The sequence below is a fragment of the Rhinoraja longicauda genome, chromosome 6 (genome assembly GCF_053455715.1).
Source record: "Rhinoraja longicauda isolate Sanriku21f chromosome 6, sRhiLon1.1, whole genome shotgun sequence".
NCBI lineage: Eukaryota > Metazoa > Chordata > Chondrichthyes > Rajiformes > Arhynchobatidae > Rhinoraja > Rhinoraja longicauda.
Window position 1 is genome coordinate 82180629 of NC_135958.1, and position 17407 is coordinate 82198035.

The 17407-nt window shown below is 51.0% G+C and overlaps 1 protein-coding gene across 1 annotated transcript in view; it reads right to left on the bottom strand.

Moving 5' to 3' along the window:
- Positions 1-14657, bottom strand: part of LOC144594764 (uncharacterized) — a 15181-nt gene extending 524 nt beyond the window's left edge. Inside the window, exons 1-6 of the mRNA XM_078401610.1 lie at positions 13902-14657; positions 11286-11373; positions 10771-10862; positions 1426-1589; positions 701-799; positions 302-423 (exon numbers count right to left, since the gene is read on the bottom strand). Coding sequence (XP_078257736.1) covers positions 302-423; positions 701-799; positions 1426-1589; positions 10771-10862; positions 11286-11373; positions 13902-14084 — 748 coding nt within the window. The 5' untranslated portion in view covers positions 14085-14657. The remainder of the gene's footprint in view (positions 1-301; positions 424-700; positions 800-1425; positions 1590-10770; positions 10863-11285; positions 11374-13901) is intronic.
- Between the last annotated feature and the right edge of the window lie 2750 nt (positions 14658-17407).

A 17407-nucleotide genomic window follows, 5' to 3' on the forward strand; every position in this document is an offset into this window, starting at 1 on the left:
AATAGCAAGGGCGTCCTTCCTCAAATTAGGAGACAAAAACTGCACACAGTACTCCAGGTGTGGTCTCACCAGGGCCCTGTACAACTGCACACAGTACTCCAGGTGTGGTCTCACCAGGGCCCTGTACAACTGCAGTTGGACCTCCTTGCTCCTAAACTCAAATCCTCTCGCAATGAAGGCCAACATGCCTTTAGCTGTGCCCTGGACAGCTGCCTGCCCCTTTTCCGGGGTTATGTCCGCGCCCGGGTGGGGTTAGAGAGGGGATGGGTGCTGACCACTGGCGCTGACCACTGGCGCTGACCACTGGCGCTGACCACTGGCGCTGACCACTGGCGCTGACCACTGGCGCTGACCACTGGCGCTGACCACTGGCGCTGGGCGGATTTCCGGGACCGCTTGTCACCGCGGGGAGTGGAGGGTATCCTGGACAAGGAGTGTAACATAGATGTCCAGAGGTCCATTTACTACATTTGTTTGTCTTGTTCCGTTTTGTTTTATTGTAAATATTATTTTTAATAATTGAATATTTTTTTTGGTTAAAAAAACTTGCCGTTAGATTTCTTCACTGCTTGCTGCACCTGCATGTCATCCCCACCCACTGCCCTCCCCCACCCGCAACCCCCACCCTCACCTCCCCCACCCACCCCCCCCCCCCACCCTCACATCCCCACTCCCCACCCCCACCCACTGCCCCCCCCACCTGTGCGCCTGTGCTGCGCGGAGCCGGCTCTGCAGGTCGAGGATGTCGATACTCCGCCGGCACTGAGCGCAGTCAACATGGAGCCGCGTCTGGGCAGCGCTGCGGACAGAGTGACCAGTGAGGACCTGTCCCGCTCCCCCCTCTCCCCCTCTCTCCCTCCTCCCTCTCCCTCGCCTCCTCCCTCTCTCCCCCCTCCCCTCTCCCACCCCTCCCCTCTCCCACCCCTCCCCTCTCCCACCCCTCCCCTCTCTCTCTCTCTCGCCCCCCTCTCCCACCCCTCCCCTCTCCTTTCCCTCCCCCTCCTCCCCTCTGCCCTCCCCTCCCCACTCTCCCCCCTCCCCTCTCCCCCCCTCCCCTCTCCCCCCTCCCCTCTCCCCCCTCCCCCCTCCCCTCTCCTCCCCCCCTCCTCCCCCCCTCCCCCCTCCTCTCCCACCCCTCCCTCTCCCCTCCCCTCCCCCCTCTCTCCCACCCCTCCCCTCTCCTTTCCCTCCCCCTCCTCCCCTCCCTCCGCCCTCACCTCCCCCCTCCCTCCCCGCCCCTCTCCCACCCCTCCCCCTCCCTCTCCCCCTCCCCTCTGCCCTCACCCCCTCCCCTCTGCCCTCACCTCCCCCTCTTCAACTTCTCGCCTCCCTCCCTTCCCCCCTTCTGCCGTTTCCCCCCCTCCCCACCACCCTTCCCCTCCCCCCTCCGTCTCTCCCCTGCTCCCGGGGGGGTCTGCCTCTCACCGTGGGGGGCTGGGCAGGGCGACGGTGCCCGTGGGTGGGGGGGTCCCAGTTCGGGGGGCTTGTGCTGCAGACGGATGGTTCTGGAACTCGCTCTCCATGTCTGTGTCCGGCTGCCTGGGGATCATGGTGATGTGACCCCCCTGTGATCTCTGCACCCTGACCTGCTGGGGCAGAGGGCAAAGGTCAGAGCCCACTCTGGGGGGTCACAGCAGAGGTCAGCATTAGGCCATTCGGCCCATCAAGTCGACTCCGTCATTCAATCATGGCTGAACCATCTCCCCCTCTCAACCCCATTCCCCTCCCCATGACCTTCACAGTCTTTAAATGTTGTTATAGTCCCTGCCTTAACTACGTCCACTGGCAGCTCGATCCGTACACCCACAGCCCTCTTGCCCCTCAGATTCCTAGTCAATCTGTCCCCTCACCTTAACCCCATGTCCTCTGGTCCTCGATTCCCCTACTCTGTTTAGAAGACATTCCCTGAGGAGGAATTTTTTTAGTCAGTGGGTGGCGAATCTGTGGAATTCTTTGGCACAGACGGCTGTGGAGGCAGAGATAGATAGATTGATTAGTGCGGGTGTCAGGGGTTATGGGGAGAAGGCAGGAGAATAGGGTTAGGAGGAGAGACAGATCAGCCATGATTGAATGATGGGTTAGACTTGATGGGCTGAATGGCCTAATTCTACTCCTATCACTTAGACAATAGACAATAGGTGCAGGAGGAGGCCATTCAGCCCTTTGAGCCAGCACCGCCATTCAATGTGATCATGGCTGATCATTCACAATCAGTACCCCGTTCCTGCCTTCTCCCCAAACCCCCTGACTCCGCTATCCTTAAGAGCTTTATCTAGCTCTCTCTTGAAAGCATCCAGAGAATTGGCCTCCACTGCCTTCTGAGGCAGAGAATTAAACAGATTTACAACTCTCTGAGTGAAAAGGTTTTTCCTCATTTCCATTCTAAATGGCCTACCCCTTATTCTTAAACTGTGGCCCCTGGTTCTGGACTCCCCCAACATTGGGAACATGTTTCCTGCCTCTAACGTGTCCAACCCCTTAATAATCTTATATGTTTCAATAAGATCCCCTCTCATCCTTCTAAATTCCAGTGTATACAAGCCTAGTCGCTCCAGTCTTTCAACATATGACAGTCCCGCCATTCCGGGAATTAACCTAGTAAACCTACGCTGCACGCCCTCAATAGCAAGAATATCCTTCCTCAAATTTGGAGACCAAAACTGCACACAGTACTCCAGGTGCGGTCTCACTAGGGCCCTGTACAACTGTAGAAGGACCTCTTTGCTCCTATACTCAACTCCTCTTGTCATAAAGGCCAAAATGCCATTAGCTTTCTTCACTGCCTGCTGTACCCGCATGCTAACTTTAAGTGACTAATGAACAAGGACACCCAGATCTCTTTGTAGTTCCCCATTTCCTAACTTGATTATTAACCATTCAGATAATAATCTGCCTTCCTGTTCTTACCACCAAAGTGGATAACCTCACACTTATCCACATTAAACTGCATCTGCCATGCATCCGCCCACTCACACAACCTGTCTAAGTCACCCTGCAACCTCGTAGCATCTTCCTCACAGTTCACACTGCCACCCAGCTTTGTGTCATCTGCAAATTTGCTAATGGTACTTTTAATCCCTTCATCTAAGTCATTAATGTACATTGTAAATAGCTGTGGTCCCAACACCGAGCCTTGCGGTACCCCACTAGTCACTGCCTGCCATTCTGAAAGGGACCCATTTATCCCCACTCTTTGCTTTCTGTCTGTCAACCAACTTTCTATCCATGTCAGTACCCTACCTCCAATACCATGTGCTCTAATTTTGCCCACTAATCTCCTATGTGGAACCTTGTCGAAGGCTTTCTGAAAGTCTAGGTACACCACATCCACCGGCTCTCCCCTGTCAATTTTCCTAGTTACATCCTCAAAAAATTCCAGAAGATTAGTCAAGCATGATTTCCCCTTTGTAAATCCATGCTGACTCGGAACAATCCTGTTACTACTATCCAAATGTTCTGCAATTTCGTCTTTTATAATTGACTCCAGCATCTTCCCCACCACTGATGTCAGACTAACTGGTCTATAATGGGCGGCACGGTAGCGCAGCGGTAGAGTTGCTGCTTTACAGCGAATGCAGCGCCGGAGACTCAGGTTCGATCCTGACTACGGGTGCTGCACTGTAAGGAGTTTGTACGTTCTCCCCGTGACCTGCGTGGGTTTTCTCCGAGATCTTCGGTTTCCTCCCACACTCCAAAGACGTACAGGTATGTAGGTTAATTGGCTGGGTAAATGTAAAAATTGTCCCTAGTGGGTGTAGGATAGTGTTAATGTGCGGGGATCGCTGGGCGGCACGGACTTGGTGGGCCAAAAAGGCCTGTTTCCGGCTGTATGTATATGATATGATATGATATAATTTCCTGTTTTCTCTCTCCCTCCTTTCTTAGAAAGTGGGACAACATTAGCTACCCTCCAATTCACAGGAACTGATCCTGAATCTATAGAATATTGGCAAAATGATCACCAATGCGTCCACAATTTCTAGCGCCACCTCCTTAAGTACTTTGGGATGCAGACCATCAGGCCCTGGGGATTTATCAGCCTTCAGTCCCATCAGTCTACCCAACACCATTTCCTGCCTAATGTGGATTTCCTTCAGTTCCTCTGTTACCCTAGGATCTCTGGCCACTAGAACATCTGGGAGATTGCTTGTATCTTCCTTAGTGAAGAAAGATCCAAAGTACTTGTTCAACTCGTCTGCCATTTCCTTGTTCCTCATAATAAATTCCCCTGCTTCTGTCTTCAAGGGACCCACATTTGTCTTAACTATATTTTTCCTCTTCACATACCTAAAAAAGCTTTTACTATCCTCCTTTATATTATTGGCTAGTTTACCCTCGTACCTCATCTTTTCTCCCCGTATTGCCTTTTTAGTTATATTATGTTGCTCTTTAAGAGTCCCAATCCTCTGGCTTCCCGCTCATCTTTGCTATGTTATACTTCTCCTTTATCTTTATGCTGTCCTTGACTTCCCTTGTCTGCCACGGGTGCCTCTTACTCCCCTTAGAATCTTTCCTCCTCTTTGGAATGAACTGATCCTGCAACTTCTGCTTTATTCCCAGGAATACCTGCTATTGTTGTTCCACTGTCTTCCCTGCTAGGGCCTCTTTCCAGTCAACTCTGGCCAGCTCCTGCCTCATGCCTCCATAGTCCCCCTCGCTCAACTACAATACTGTCACTTCCGATTTTCCTTTCTCCCTCTCAAATTGTAGATTAAAATTTATCATATTATGATCACTACCTCCTATTGGCTCTTTAACCTTGAGTTCCCTTATCAAATCCGGCTCATTACAATAGACAATAGACAGTAGGTGCAGGAGTGGGCCATTCGGCCCTTCGAGCCAGCACCGCCATTCAATGTGATCATGGCTGATCATTCTCAATCAGTACCCCGTTCCTGCCTTCTCCCCATACCCCCTGACTCCACTATCCTTAAGAGCTCTATTTAGCTCTCTCTTGAATGTATTCAGGGAATTGGCCTCCACTGCCCTCTGAGGCAGAGAATTCCACAGATTCACAACTCTCTGAACAACACTAAATCCGGAATTGCCTCTCCCTGTGTAATGTATTCATGCATATTCATGTGCATGTTAATGAGTGGGTGTTCCTCATTAGCCGAGAACGCTGGGTGAATAAAGGCCGGGGCGATTCAGGCAACGAACTTTATCTTTATGCCGTGCTGAACATAACAACATTGGCGGCGAGGACAGGATTGTGAAGGAGACAGTTTGTTTTACATAGCTAGCTTGTGCAAAAAAAAACTTTCCTCGTTCCTTTTGTCAATAAAAAAAGAGGGACAAAATGGCAGCGTCCACGGGCGTCCACGGGCGTCCACGGGCGTCCACGGCCTGAGCATGTTTGACAAAAGTAGAGAGCCGCTCAGCTCCTATGTGGAAAGAGCGAACATGTTCTTCATGGCAAACAACATCACGGAGACCAGTGGTGAAGGAGAGGTAGTGGCTGCAACAAATAAGGCCGTTCGTGAACGCATGAAAGTGATTCTGCTCACGGAGATCGGCCCTGAAGTGTACAGCACACTCGTGAATATCCTTGTGCCCATAAAGGCAAAAGATGTGCCATTCAGTGACATTATAAAGAAGTTGGAGGAACACTTCAACCCAGAGCCTCTGGAAATTGCAGAAAGCTACAAATTCGGCACGAGAAACCAGAAGCGAAACGAGCCAATCAGTGAGTACATTGTTGCCTTGAAAAAGTTAACGTTGCACTGTAACTTTGGAACCTTTCTCGAACATTACGCGACAGATTTGTTTGTGGTCTAGAGGACGAACGAATTCAGTCCAGACTCATGAGCACTCCTGATCTTACATTTGAGATAGCATGCAAGATTGCTACTACAATGGAGATGGCATCAAAGAATGCTCGCGAGTTTCGTTCACCACATACTGCAGTAGCCGTGTGCACACACAAAGCAGCGCCTATGGCCAAACCAAAAGGGGCTAAACTGAAACAGAAGTATGGCAGACCAGAGCAACTGGGTAACGCCAATTGTGGCTGTACAAAACTGTTTGACTATGTGGTGACTACAAAGTCACAATCAACCAAGCTGTTGACGACGAACAATATCCTTTGCCAACCTCGCAGGATCTGTACACAGAACTTAGCGGAGCAAGAGTCTTCACTAAACTGGATTTGTCTCACGCTCACGCCCAACTCAATGTTGACAAAGAAAGTCAGCAGTGCGTGACCACCAACACACATAAGGGCTTGTATTCATACACAAAGCTGCCCTATGGGGTGAAATCCTCCCCGAAAATCTTTCAGTCCGTCATGGACAAAATGTTGCAAGGCATTCCGAACTGTGTGTGCAACCAGGATGATCTACTGATATTCACAGTGGGCATGGAAGAACATCTGGAAATCCTCGAGCAAGTTCTCACACGACTGAACTGCCACAACGTCAAACTGTGAAAGAGCAAATGTGCATTTGCGCAATCAGAGGTGATCTACCTTGGACTCAGAGTAGATTCCAACGGACTGCGCCCTGTGAAGGCGAAAGTTGAAGCAATTGCGAATGCTCCAAAGCCCAACAATGTGTCAGAGCTATGATCATTCCTTGGGATGGTGCAGTTCTATGCACGATTCCTTCCAGATTTAGCAACCGTGCTAAAGCCACTACATCATCTGTTACAAAAGGATGAGAATTGGATGTGGGGAAAGGAACAACAACATGCATACGACATCTGCAAGAAAAACCTGACAAGTGACAAACTCCTTGTTCACTACGACACGACGCGCGAGATGAAACTTGCTTGTGATGCTTCAAGTTATGGTGTAGGTGCAGTGATTTGCCACGTAATGGATGACAGACAGGAAAAGCCTATTGCTTTTGCCTCCCGCACCCTATCACCAAGTGAGCGCAACTATGCACAGATAGAAAAGGAAGCACTCAGCATTGTGTTCGGAATCAAGAAATTCCACCAGTTTCTTCTTGGCAGACCATTCACCCTTGTGACTGATCACAAACCACTACTCACGATACTGGGTCCCAAGTCAGCTATACCTTCCATGATGGCATCAAGGATGCAGCGCTGGGCAATTCTGTTGTCCCAGTATGACTACAAGGTGGAGTACAGAAGCTCCAAATGCAATGCAGTCGCAGATGCGTTGTCCCGATTGCCCCATGAGAACTCTGATGTGGGAAGCGAGAACTCAATCTACACACTGCAAGTCGTAGATGAAGACTTTCCAGTGACTGCAACAGAAATTGCAGCTGAAACAGAGAAGGACACTGTGCTGAAGAGTGTTTATGAACAGACATTGAATGGTTGGACTGAAGTCGAGAGTGGATCAAACTCGGAACTGAAGCCTTTCCATGAATTATCATGCGAGCAGGGATGCATAAAGTGGGGTTATAGAGTGGTTGTACCAGAGTCTTTAAGAAACAAGATTATGTACGAACTTCATGCCGAACATCCTAGCATAGTTAGCATGAAGTCAATTGCTAGAAGTTTTGTGTATTGGCCTGGTATAGACAGTGACATTGAGTCACTAGTGAGCAAATGTAGTGTGTGTCAAGATTGCCGGAGTAAACCACTAAAAACACCACTGCAACCCTGGTCATGGCCAAGTAGACCGTTCCAGAGAGTTCATGTAGACTTTTGTGAAAAGGGTGATGATCACTTTCTGGTATTAGTAGATAGTCATTCCAAATGGATTGAGGCTAAGCATATGGGGTCAAGCACTACTGCTGAGCGTACCATAGACGAGTTGAGATCGGTTTTTGCATGTCATGGTTTACCAGAAGAACTTGTTTCTGATAACGGACCTCAGTTTCGTTCAGAACAGTTCAAAGAGTTCATGCAGCGTAACGGGGTAAAACACACACTTGTTCCTCCATACCATCCAGCCTCCAATGGGGCGGCGGAAAGGTCTGTTAGAGTAGTCAAAGAGGCTCTCAGGAAACAGGTTTTGCAGGGTAGTTCAAAGCTCAGCATGAAACATCGTTTGGCTAGTTTCTTGCTGAAGTACAGAACAACACCACACACAACTACGGGTTATTCACCTGCAGAACTGTTGATGAAGAGAAGGCTAAGAATACGCCTAAGTCTAGTTCAACCCAATTTGGCCTCGAGAGTTGAGCAAAAACAGTTAAGTCAAAAACACCACTTTGACTTCCACAAAAAGGAGAGGAACTTCAAGCCAGATGAGCAAGTTCGTGTTCTCAATCCTCCCAACAAGTCCAGTCGAGACAAATGGGATGTTGGGAAAATAGTGGAAGTGTGTGGAACAAAAAGATACTTAGTGGATGTTGGAGACAAGATCAAAAGTGTTCATGTGGATCAAATGATTCCAGCCAAAGATGAACCAAAAACTGAGCATGAATTCCTAATCCCCGAGTATTCATCTGAAAGTGAGTTAGAAAAGACTATTGTGGTTGATACACAAAATCCAGTGAGTACAGATAAAGAAACAGGCTTGTCTAGTCAAGGTCAGCGTACTAACATGGAGCCAAACAAGCTAACAGTTGAGTCTACACGTACGTCTGTTACGCCTGTTGCACCTGTTACTGTTAGACGATCAGGCAGGAACCACAAACCAGTAATTAGGTTAGATTTGTAAGTTAGACAACTCACTGTACAAGTAAAACGAAAATGTGTGGATATGTAAAATAAATGTGTTATGTTTATCATTTGAAATTTTGTAAATATGGTAAAAGTATTGGTTTAAATCAAGTATCACAACACAAATTGTAACTGAGTACTTGGATTTAATACTTTAAAAAAGGGAGAGCATTGTAATGTCTTCATGCATATTCATGTGAATGTTAATGAGTGGGTGTTCCTCATTAGCCGAGAACGCTGGGTAAATAAAGGCCGGGGTGATTCAGGCAACGAACGTGTGAGTGCACTTTACCTTTATGCCGTGCTGAACATAACACCCTGGTAGGCTCCAGTACAAGCTGCTCCAAGAATCCATCTCGAAGACACTCCACAAACTCCCTTTCCTGGGGTCCATTACCAAGCTGATTTTCCCAGTCTACCTGCATGTTGAAATCTCCCATAACCACCGTAGCATTACATTTGTGACATGCCAAATGTAACTCTTGATTCAACTTGCACCCTATGTTGAGGCTACTGTTTGGGGGCCTGTAGATAACTCCCATTAGGGTCTTTTTACCCTTACAATTCCACAGTTCTGTCCATACTGATTCTACATCTCCTGATTCTATATCACCCCTTGCAAGGGAGTGAATATCATTCCTTAACAACAGAGCGACCCCACCCCCTCTGCCCACCTGTCTGTCTTTTCTATACGTTGTGTACCCCTGAATATTCAGTTCCAAGCCCTGGTCCTCTTGTAGCCATAATAATACATTTTATTTATATAGCGCTTTTCATATACTCAAAGACGCCATGTCTCTGTAATTCCCACAACGTCATACTTGCCAGGTCTAACTGAGCCTCAAGCTCATCCAATTTATTTTTTATACTTCGCGCATTCAAATACAACAGTTTAACCGGTATTCACCTCCCCTCTCTCACCGGTCACTATTGGCCCTGACTTTACTCTCTTGTCCCGTCTCAAATTTTCCCTCCCATTAATTCGGTAGTCTTTTGCAACGTTTCCTGTAAGCACTTCCCCTTTAACTCCATCTTTACATTCCCAATCTGTCAACCCCTCCCCCCCACTATTTAGTTTGAAGCCACACCAGGGATCAGCGGTCAGCCGTGCCGCAGTTGCTTGACTGGTAACTGCACGGGTGCAGCCCCCATGCAGACTGCAATACTGGTGCTGGGCTGGCAACTACCCTGAACACACACGCGCAGGGTCAGTGGTGGCCGCTGTGGAAGCACTTCATGGGAGAAGCAGAGGGTGGTGGTGGGAGGTTGTCCATGGGGCTGGTTGTCTGTGGTGCTTCAGGGACCAGTGCTGGCCCCAGTGCTGGCCCCAGTGCTGGCCCCAGTGCTGGCCCCAGTGCTGGCCCCAGTACTCTTCCTCAATTGCAGAAACTATTTGGTTGGAAACGTACAAGGCACAATTAGTAAGTTTGTAGATGACAAACTGTGTGGGATCGTAGATAGTGAAGATGGTGACCAAAGATTGCAGCCAAACACTGGTCAGTTGGGCAAGTGGGCTGGGCATGGTCAATAGAGTTTAATATGGACAAGTGCAAGCAGTTACATTTTGGGAAGTCAAACCCGGGCAGGACCTTGACAGGGAATGGTCGGGCTCTGGGGAGTGTTGTAGAGCAGAGAGGGATCTAGGAGCGCAGGTACACAGTTCCCAGGTAGACAGTGAGTGTTCTAGAGCAGAAAGGGATCTAGGAGCGCAGGTACTCAGTTCCTAGGTAGACAGGGAGTGTTATGGAGCAGAGAGGGATCTAGGAGCGCAGGTACACAGTTCCCAGGTAGACAGGGAGTGTTGTGGAGCAGAGAGGGATCTAGGAGCGCAGGTACACAGTTCCCAGGTAGACAGGGAGTGTTGTAGAGCAGAGAGGGATCTAGGAGCGCAGGTACACTGTTCCCAGGTAGACAGGGAATGTTGTAGAGCAGAGAGGGATCTAGGAGCTCAGGTACACAGTTCCCAGGTAGACAGGGAGTGTTGTGGAGCAGAGGGATCTAGGAGCGCAGGTACACAGTTCCCAGGTGCACAGTTCCCTGAAAGTACTGTTACAAGTAGGTTGGGCAGTCAGAAAGGCGATTGGCCCTCATCAGTGGGGGTACAGAGGTTGGGACCCCCTTGAACACCAACGTCTGTGATCTGCCCTCCCCCATTTCCCAAATCACCCACTCCCCCTCCCCCCTCGTTACCTGCTGGCAGCTTTGCTCCTCCCCACCGGTCTGGCTGTCCCGGGCCAGTGACACGTCCACACACAGCCCCATGTCCAGGAGCTCCGCGCACCCTGTGAACAAACAAAGACGTGATGGCAGCGACTGGTGCTGACCGGTGCTGGGCACCATGGCGGGCAATGCTGACCGGTGCTGGGCACCATGGCGGGCAATGCTGACCAGTGTTGACCAGTGCTGACCGGTGCTGGGCACCATGCCAGGCCATGCTGACCGGTGTTGACCATTGCTGGGCACAATGGCGGGCAATGCTGACCAGTGCTGACTTGTGCTGACCAGTGCTGACCGGTGCTGGGCACAATGGCGGGCAATGCTGACCGGTGTTGACCAGTGCTGACCGGTGCTGGGCACCATGGCGGGCAAAGCTGACCGGTGTTGACCAGTGCTGGGCACAATGACGGGCAATGCTGACTGGTGTTGACCAGTGCTGACCGGTGCTGGGCACAATGGCGGGCAGTGCCTTTGATGGCCGCTCCTACCTTTGATGGTGAAGATGCCGCGACAGAACTGCGGGAAGTTGATGTGTCCGGACGCCAGCGGGTCCAGCTGCTCCACCACACGTTGCAGCTGTGGAACACAGGCGGTGTGAGACTGGCACACGCACACGCGGTACTGCACCGCACCCTGGCACACGCACACGCGGTACTGCACTGCACCCTGGGCCCATAGGTAGTGTGAGACTGAAAGCACACACCCACACACGCACACGCACACGCACACACACACACGCACACACACACACACACATACACACACATACACACCCACACACACACACCCACACACACCCACACACACACCCACACACACACCCACACACACACACACCCACACACAAGCTGTGTTACACCGCACCCTGGCCCCATAGAGTTCAGGCAGTGTGAGACTGACAGCACACACCCACACACACACACACACACACACACACACACACACACACGCACACGCACACGCACGCGCACGCACACGCACACGCACACACACGCACACACACGCACACGTACACACACACCCACACACACACGCAAACGTACACACACGCACACACACGCACACGTACACACACACACCCACACACACACCCACACACACGCACCCACCCACACCCACACACACACGCACAGCCTCACTGCCACCCCATTGTGGTCATGCTGACTGCGACGGGAGCAGCGAGAGGCCACACTGCCCGTCTACCTGCAGTGCTAGCCCTGGGCTCACCCCCCTGCAGTGTAAATGGATCTCTACATCATTCGGCCCATCGAGTCTGTGCCGACCCCCCCACCCCCGTCCCCTCCCCAATCCACCCCCCCACCCCCGTCCCCTCCCCCATCCACCCCCCCACCCCCGTCCCCTCCCCCCCATCTTGACTGTTAAAGGGCCAAAGAAACCCTCTGGTTTTCCGGCACCTTCTGTGTGGCTGCAAAAGATGTGAGAATCTCAGCCCCGGCCGTCCCGACCACATTCTGCACGACCCCAGACCCTGGGAGTCCCCTGTGACCCCAGTGTGTAGCAGAGAACTGCAGAGGCTGCTTTAAACCGAAGGTAGACACAAAATATTGGAGTAACTCAGCGGGACAGGCAGCATCTCTGAAGGAGGGTCTCAACCCGAAACGTCACCCATTCCTTTTCTCCACAGATGCTGCCAGACCCGCTGAGTTACTCCAGCAATCTGTGAAACGTCACCCATTCCTTTTCTCCACAGATGCTGCCTGACCCGCTGAGGGGGGGGGGGGGTGGCTGTCTATAGATGCAGTGGGATGGCTGGAAATGTTGGCCTGAGTTACAATAGACAATAGGTGCAGGAGGAGGCCATTCGGCCCTTCGAGCCAGCACCGCCATTCAATGTGATCATGGCTGATCATTCTCAATCAGTACCCCGTTCCTGCCTTCTCCCCATACCCCCTGACTCCGCTATCCTTAAGAGCTCTATCTAGCTCTCTCTTGAATGCATTCAGAGAATTGGCCTCCACTGCCCTCTGAGGCAAAGAATTCCACAGATTCACAACTCTCTGACTGAAAAAGTTTTTCCTCATCTCAGTTCTAAATGGCCTACCCCTTATTCTTAAACTGTGGCCCCTTGTTCTGGACTCCCCCAACATTGGGAACATGTTTCCTGCCTCGAATGTGTCCAACCCCTTAATAATCTTATACGCTTCGATAAGATCCCCTCTCATCCTTGTAAATTCCAGTGTATACAAACCTAGTCGCTCCAGTCTTTCAACATATGACAGTCCCGCTATTCCGGGAATTAACCTAGTAAATCAATAGCAAGAATATCCTTCCTCAAATTTGGAGACCAAAACTGCACACAGTACTCCAGGTGCGGTCTCACTAGGGCCCTGTACAACTGTAGAAGGACCTCTTTGCTCCTATACTTACGTTATAGGGAGAGGTTGGGGCAGGCTAGGTCTTTAGTACTTGGAGTGCAGGAGGATGAGGGGCCATCTTATGGAGGGAATAAGTCTTCTAACTAGAGTAGGGGAATCGAGGACCAGAGGACATAGGTTAAGGTGAGGGGCAAGATTGACTAGGAACCTGAGGAGCAAGGTTATCACACAGAGGGCTGTGGGTGTATGGATCGAGCTGCCAGAGGAGGTAGTTAAGGCAGGGACTATAACAACATTTAAAAAACAGGTACATGGAGGTCATGGGGAGAAGGCAGGAGAATGGGGTTGAGAGGGAAAGATAGACTAGCCATGATTGAATGGCGGAGTAGACTTGATGGGCCGAATGGCCTAATTCTGCTCTTACAATTTATGATATTGACAGGATAGGTTTAGAGGATCACGGGCCAGAGGTGGGACTGGTGTGGATGGAGCATCTCGGTCAGCACGGGCTAGTTGGGCCGAAGGGCCTGTTTCCGTGCTGTCCGGTGCTAGAAATGGCAGCGGGGACGTGGACCCGGGCGAGGAGCCGCAACAACGAGGTTTCCAGTGAATGGCAGGACGTTTAACGCGTTAATGACCAGAGGGGTCTCGGGGTGAAAGGGTGTCAGGCCCGGCAGCGGTGCAACCACAACCCCCAGGACAGCGGAGCGGGCCGAATGGCCTCATCCCATTCCCATTGTTTCGGTCCCGGGCGGTCCCGGTTCTCACCTCCTCTCCCTCCACGAAGCGCAGCCCGGTCTGGATGAAACGGCGCAGCGGCAGCGACCCACCAGGTTCCTCGGCCACGGCGTCAAACACGGACCGCAGCCTCTGCACCAAGTCGCCCAGAGACTCCTCGCCGGCCCCCGACACCGGCACCGACACCGACACCGACACCCCGGCCGCCTCCATGGTCCCCCGCAGCGGTCAGTGCGACAGGCGGCACCGGCGACCCGCAAACCCGCAAACCCGCACCGCAAAGCCAGGCACAAGCGCGGCACCGGTGCAGCTAAAGGCAGGCAGACCCCCGGCTTCAAGCACTGCGCCGGTGCAGCCACCAGTGCGGCACAACGGGCAGACCAACGGCATCAACCCCGGCACCAGTGCAGCATCCGCCGGCTCAGCCTTTGATGCACAACCGATGCAAAACAAAAGCAGAGAACTGGGTCATCGAGTGCAGCACCAGTGCAGCAGACAGACCCACGCAGCGCGGCACAATGCATCAGACAGACCCACACAGTGCCGATCCCAGCGCTGCACCAGTGCAGCAGACAGACCCACGCAGCGCGGCACAATGCATCAGACAGACCCACACAGTGCCGATCCCAGCGCTGCACCAGTGCAGCAGACAGACCCGTGCAGTGCCGATCCCAGCGCTGCACCAGTGCAGCAGACAGACCCACGCAGCGCTGCACAATGCAGCAGACAGACCCGTGCAGTGCCGACTCCAGCGCTGCACCAGTGCAGCAGACAGACCATGCAGCGCGGCACCAGTGCAGCAGACAGACCCGTGCAGCACTGCACCAGTGCAGCAGACAGACCCGTGCAGTGCCGATCCCAGCAGCTGCACCAGTGCAGCAGACAGACCCACGCAGCGCTGCACAATGCAGCAGACAGACCCGTGCAGTGCCGACTCCAGCGCGGCACCAGTGCAGCAGACAGACCCATGCAGCGCGGCACCAGTGCAGCAGACAGACCCGTGCAGCACTGCACCAGTGCAGCAGACAGACCCGTGCAGCGCCGGCCCCAGCGCCCCTGCGTTTCACATATCTGCAGCAGCCAGGCAGCTGATGGGCCATGTGTGGTAGACAGTTAAGATGGTCATGGTCTTGCTCAGCTGGGCCATGGAAAGCAAATGGAGTTTCATGGCGATCAGGGCAAGGTGTTGTGTTTTGGGAAGTCTAACAATAGCATGTTGTTAGCATGTTGTTAGCATGTTGTACACAGCGAATGGCCGGGCCCGGGGAGAAGATACAACTTTATTTATCCCAGGAGGGGAATTAGTCTTAAAACACAAGATACATGAAACGTAGAAAATAGGTGCAGGAGAGGTAGTGCATCCGTGGCTAACAAGGGAAATCAAGGATAGTATTAAAACAAAAGATGAAGCATACAGATTAGCCAGAAAAAGTAGCATACCAGAGGACTGGGAGAAATTCAGAGTCCAGCAGAGGAGGACAAAAGGCTTAATTGGGAAAGGGAAAATAGATTATGAGGGGAAAACTGGCAGGGAACATAAAAACTGACTGCAAAAGCTTTTATAGATATGTCAAGAGAAAAAGATTAGTTAAGACAAATGTAGGTCCCTTGCAGTCGGAAACAGGTGAATTGATCATAGGGAACAAGGAGATGGCAGACCAATTGAACAAATACTTTGGTTCTGTCTTCACTAAGGAAGACATAAACCGTCTGCCGGAAATAGCGGGGGACCGGGGGTCTAATGAGATGGAGGAACTGAGGGAAATCCAAGATAGTCGGGAAGTGGTGTTAGGTAAATTAAATGGATTAAAGGCAGATAAATCCCCAGGGCCAGATAGGCTGCATCCCAGAGTGCTTAAGGAAGTAGCTTCAGAAATAGTGGATGCATTAGTGATAATTTTTCAAAACTCTTTAGATTCTGGAGTAGTTCCTGAGGATTGGAGGGTAGCTAATGTAACCCCATTTTTTAAAAAGGGAGGGAGAGAGAAAACGGGGAATTATAGACCAGTTAGTCTAACATCGGTAGTGGGGAAAATGCTAGAGTCAGTTATTAAAGATATGATAGCATCACATTTGGAAAGTGGTGAAATCATCGGACAAAGTCAGCATGGATTTACAAAAGGCAAATCATGTCTGACGAACCTTATAGAATTTTTCGAGGATGTAACTAGTAGAGTGGATAAGGGAGAACCAGTCGATGTGTTATATCTGGACTTTCAGAAGGCCTTCGACAAGGTCCCACATAGGAGATTGGTGTACAAACTAAAAGCACACGGTATTGAGGGTTCAGTGTTGAGGTGGATAGAAAATTGGTTGGCGGACAGGAAGCAAAGAGTAGGAATAAACGGGTCCTTTTCGGAATGGCAGGTAGTGACTAGTGGGGTACCGCAAGGCTCAGTGCTGGGACCCCAGTTATTTAGTGTATATTAATGATTTGGACGAGGGAATTGAATGCAACATCTCTAAGTTTGCGGATGACACGAAGCTGGGTGGCAGTGTTAGCTGCGAGGAGGATGCTAGGAGGCTGCAGAGTGACTTGGATAGATTAGGCGAGTGGGCAAATGCATGGCAGATGCAATATAATGTGGATAAATGTGAGGTTTTCCACTTTGGCGGCAAGAACAGGAAAGCAGAGTATTACCTGAATGGTGACCGATTAGGAGAAGGGGAGATGCAACGTGACCTGGGTATCATGGTGCACCAGTCATTGAAAGCAAGCGTGCAGGTGCAGCAGGCAGTGAAGAAAGCGAATGGTATGTTGGCATTCATAGCAAGAGGATTTGAGTTTAGGAGCAGGGAGGTTCTGCTGCAGTTGTACAAGGCCTTGGTGAGACCGCACCTGGAGTATTGTGTGCAGTTTTGGTCTCCTAACCTGAGGAAAGACGTTCTTGCCTTAGAAGTAGTACAGAGAAGGTTCACCAGATTGATCCCTGGGATGGCGGGACTTTCATATGAAGAAAGACTGGATAGACTGGGCTTGTACTCGCTGGAATTTAGAAGACTGAGGGGGGATCTTATAGAAACATAAAATTCTTAAGGGGTTGGAGAGGCTAGATGCGGGAAGATTGTTCCCGATGTTGGGGGAGTCCAGAACCAGGGGTCACAGCTTAAGGATAAGGGGGAAGTCTTTTAGGACCGAGATGAGAAAACATTTCTTCACACAGAGAGTGGTGAGTCTGTGGAATTCTCTGCCACAGAAGGTAGTTGAGGCCAGTTCATTGGCTATATTTAAGAGGGAGTTAGATGTGGCCCTTGTGGCTAAAGGGATCAGGGGGTATGGAGAGAAGGCAGGTACAGGTTACTGAGCTGGATGATCAGCCATGATCATATTGAATGGCGGTGCAGGCTCGAAGGGCCGAATGGCCTACTCCTGCACCTATTTTCTATGTTTCTAGGAGGAGGCCACTTGGCCCTTCGAGCCAGCACCACCATTCAATGTGATCATGCACAATCTGTACCCCGTTCCTGCTTTCTCCCCACATCCCTTGATTCCGTTAGCCCGAAGAGCTAAATCTAATTCTCTGTTGAAAACATCC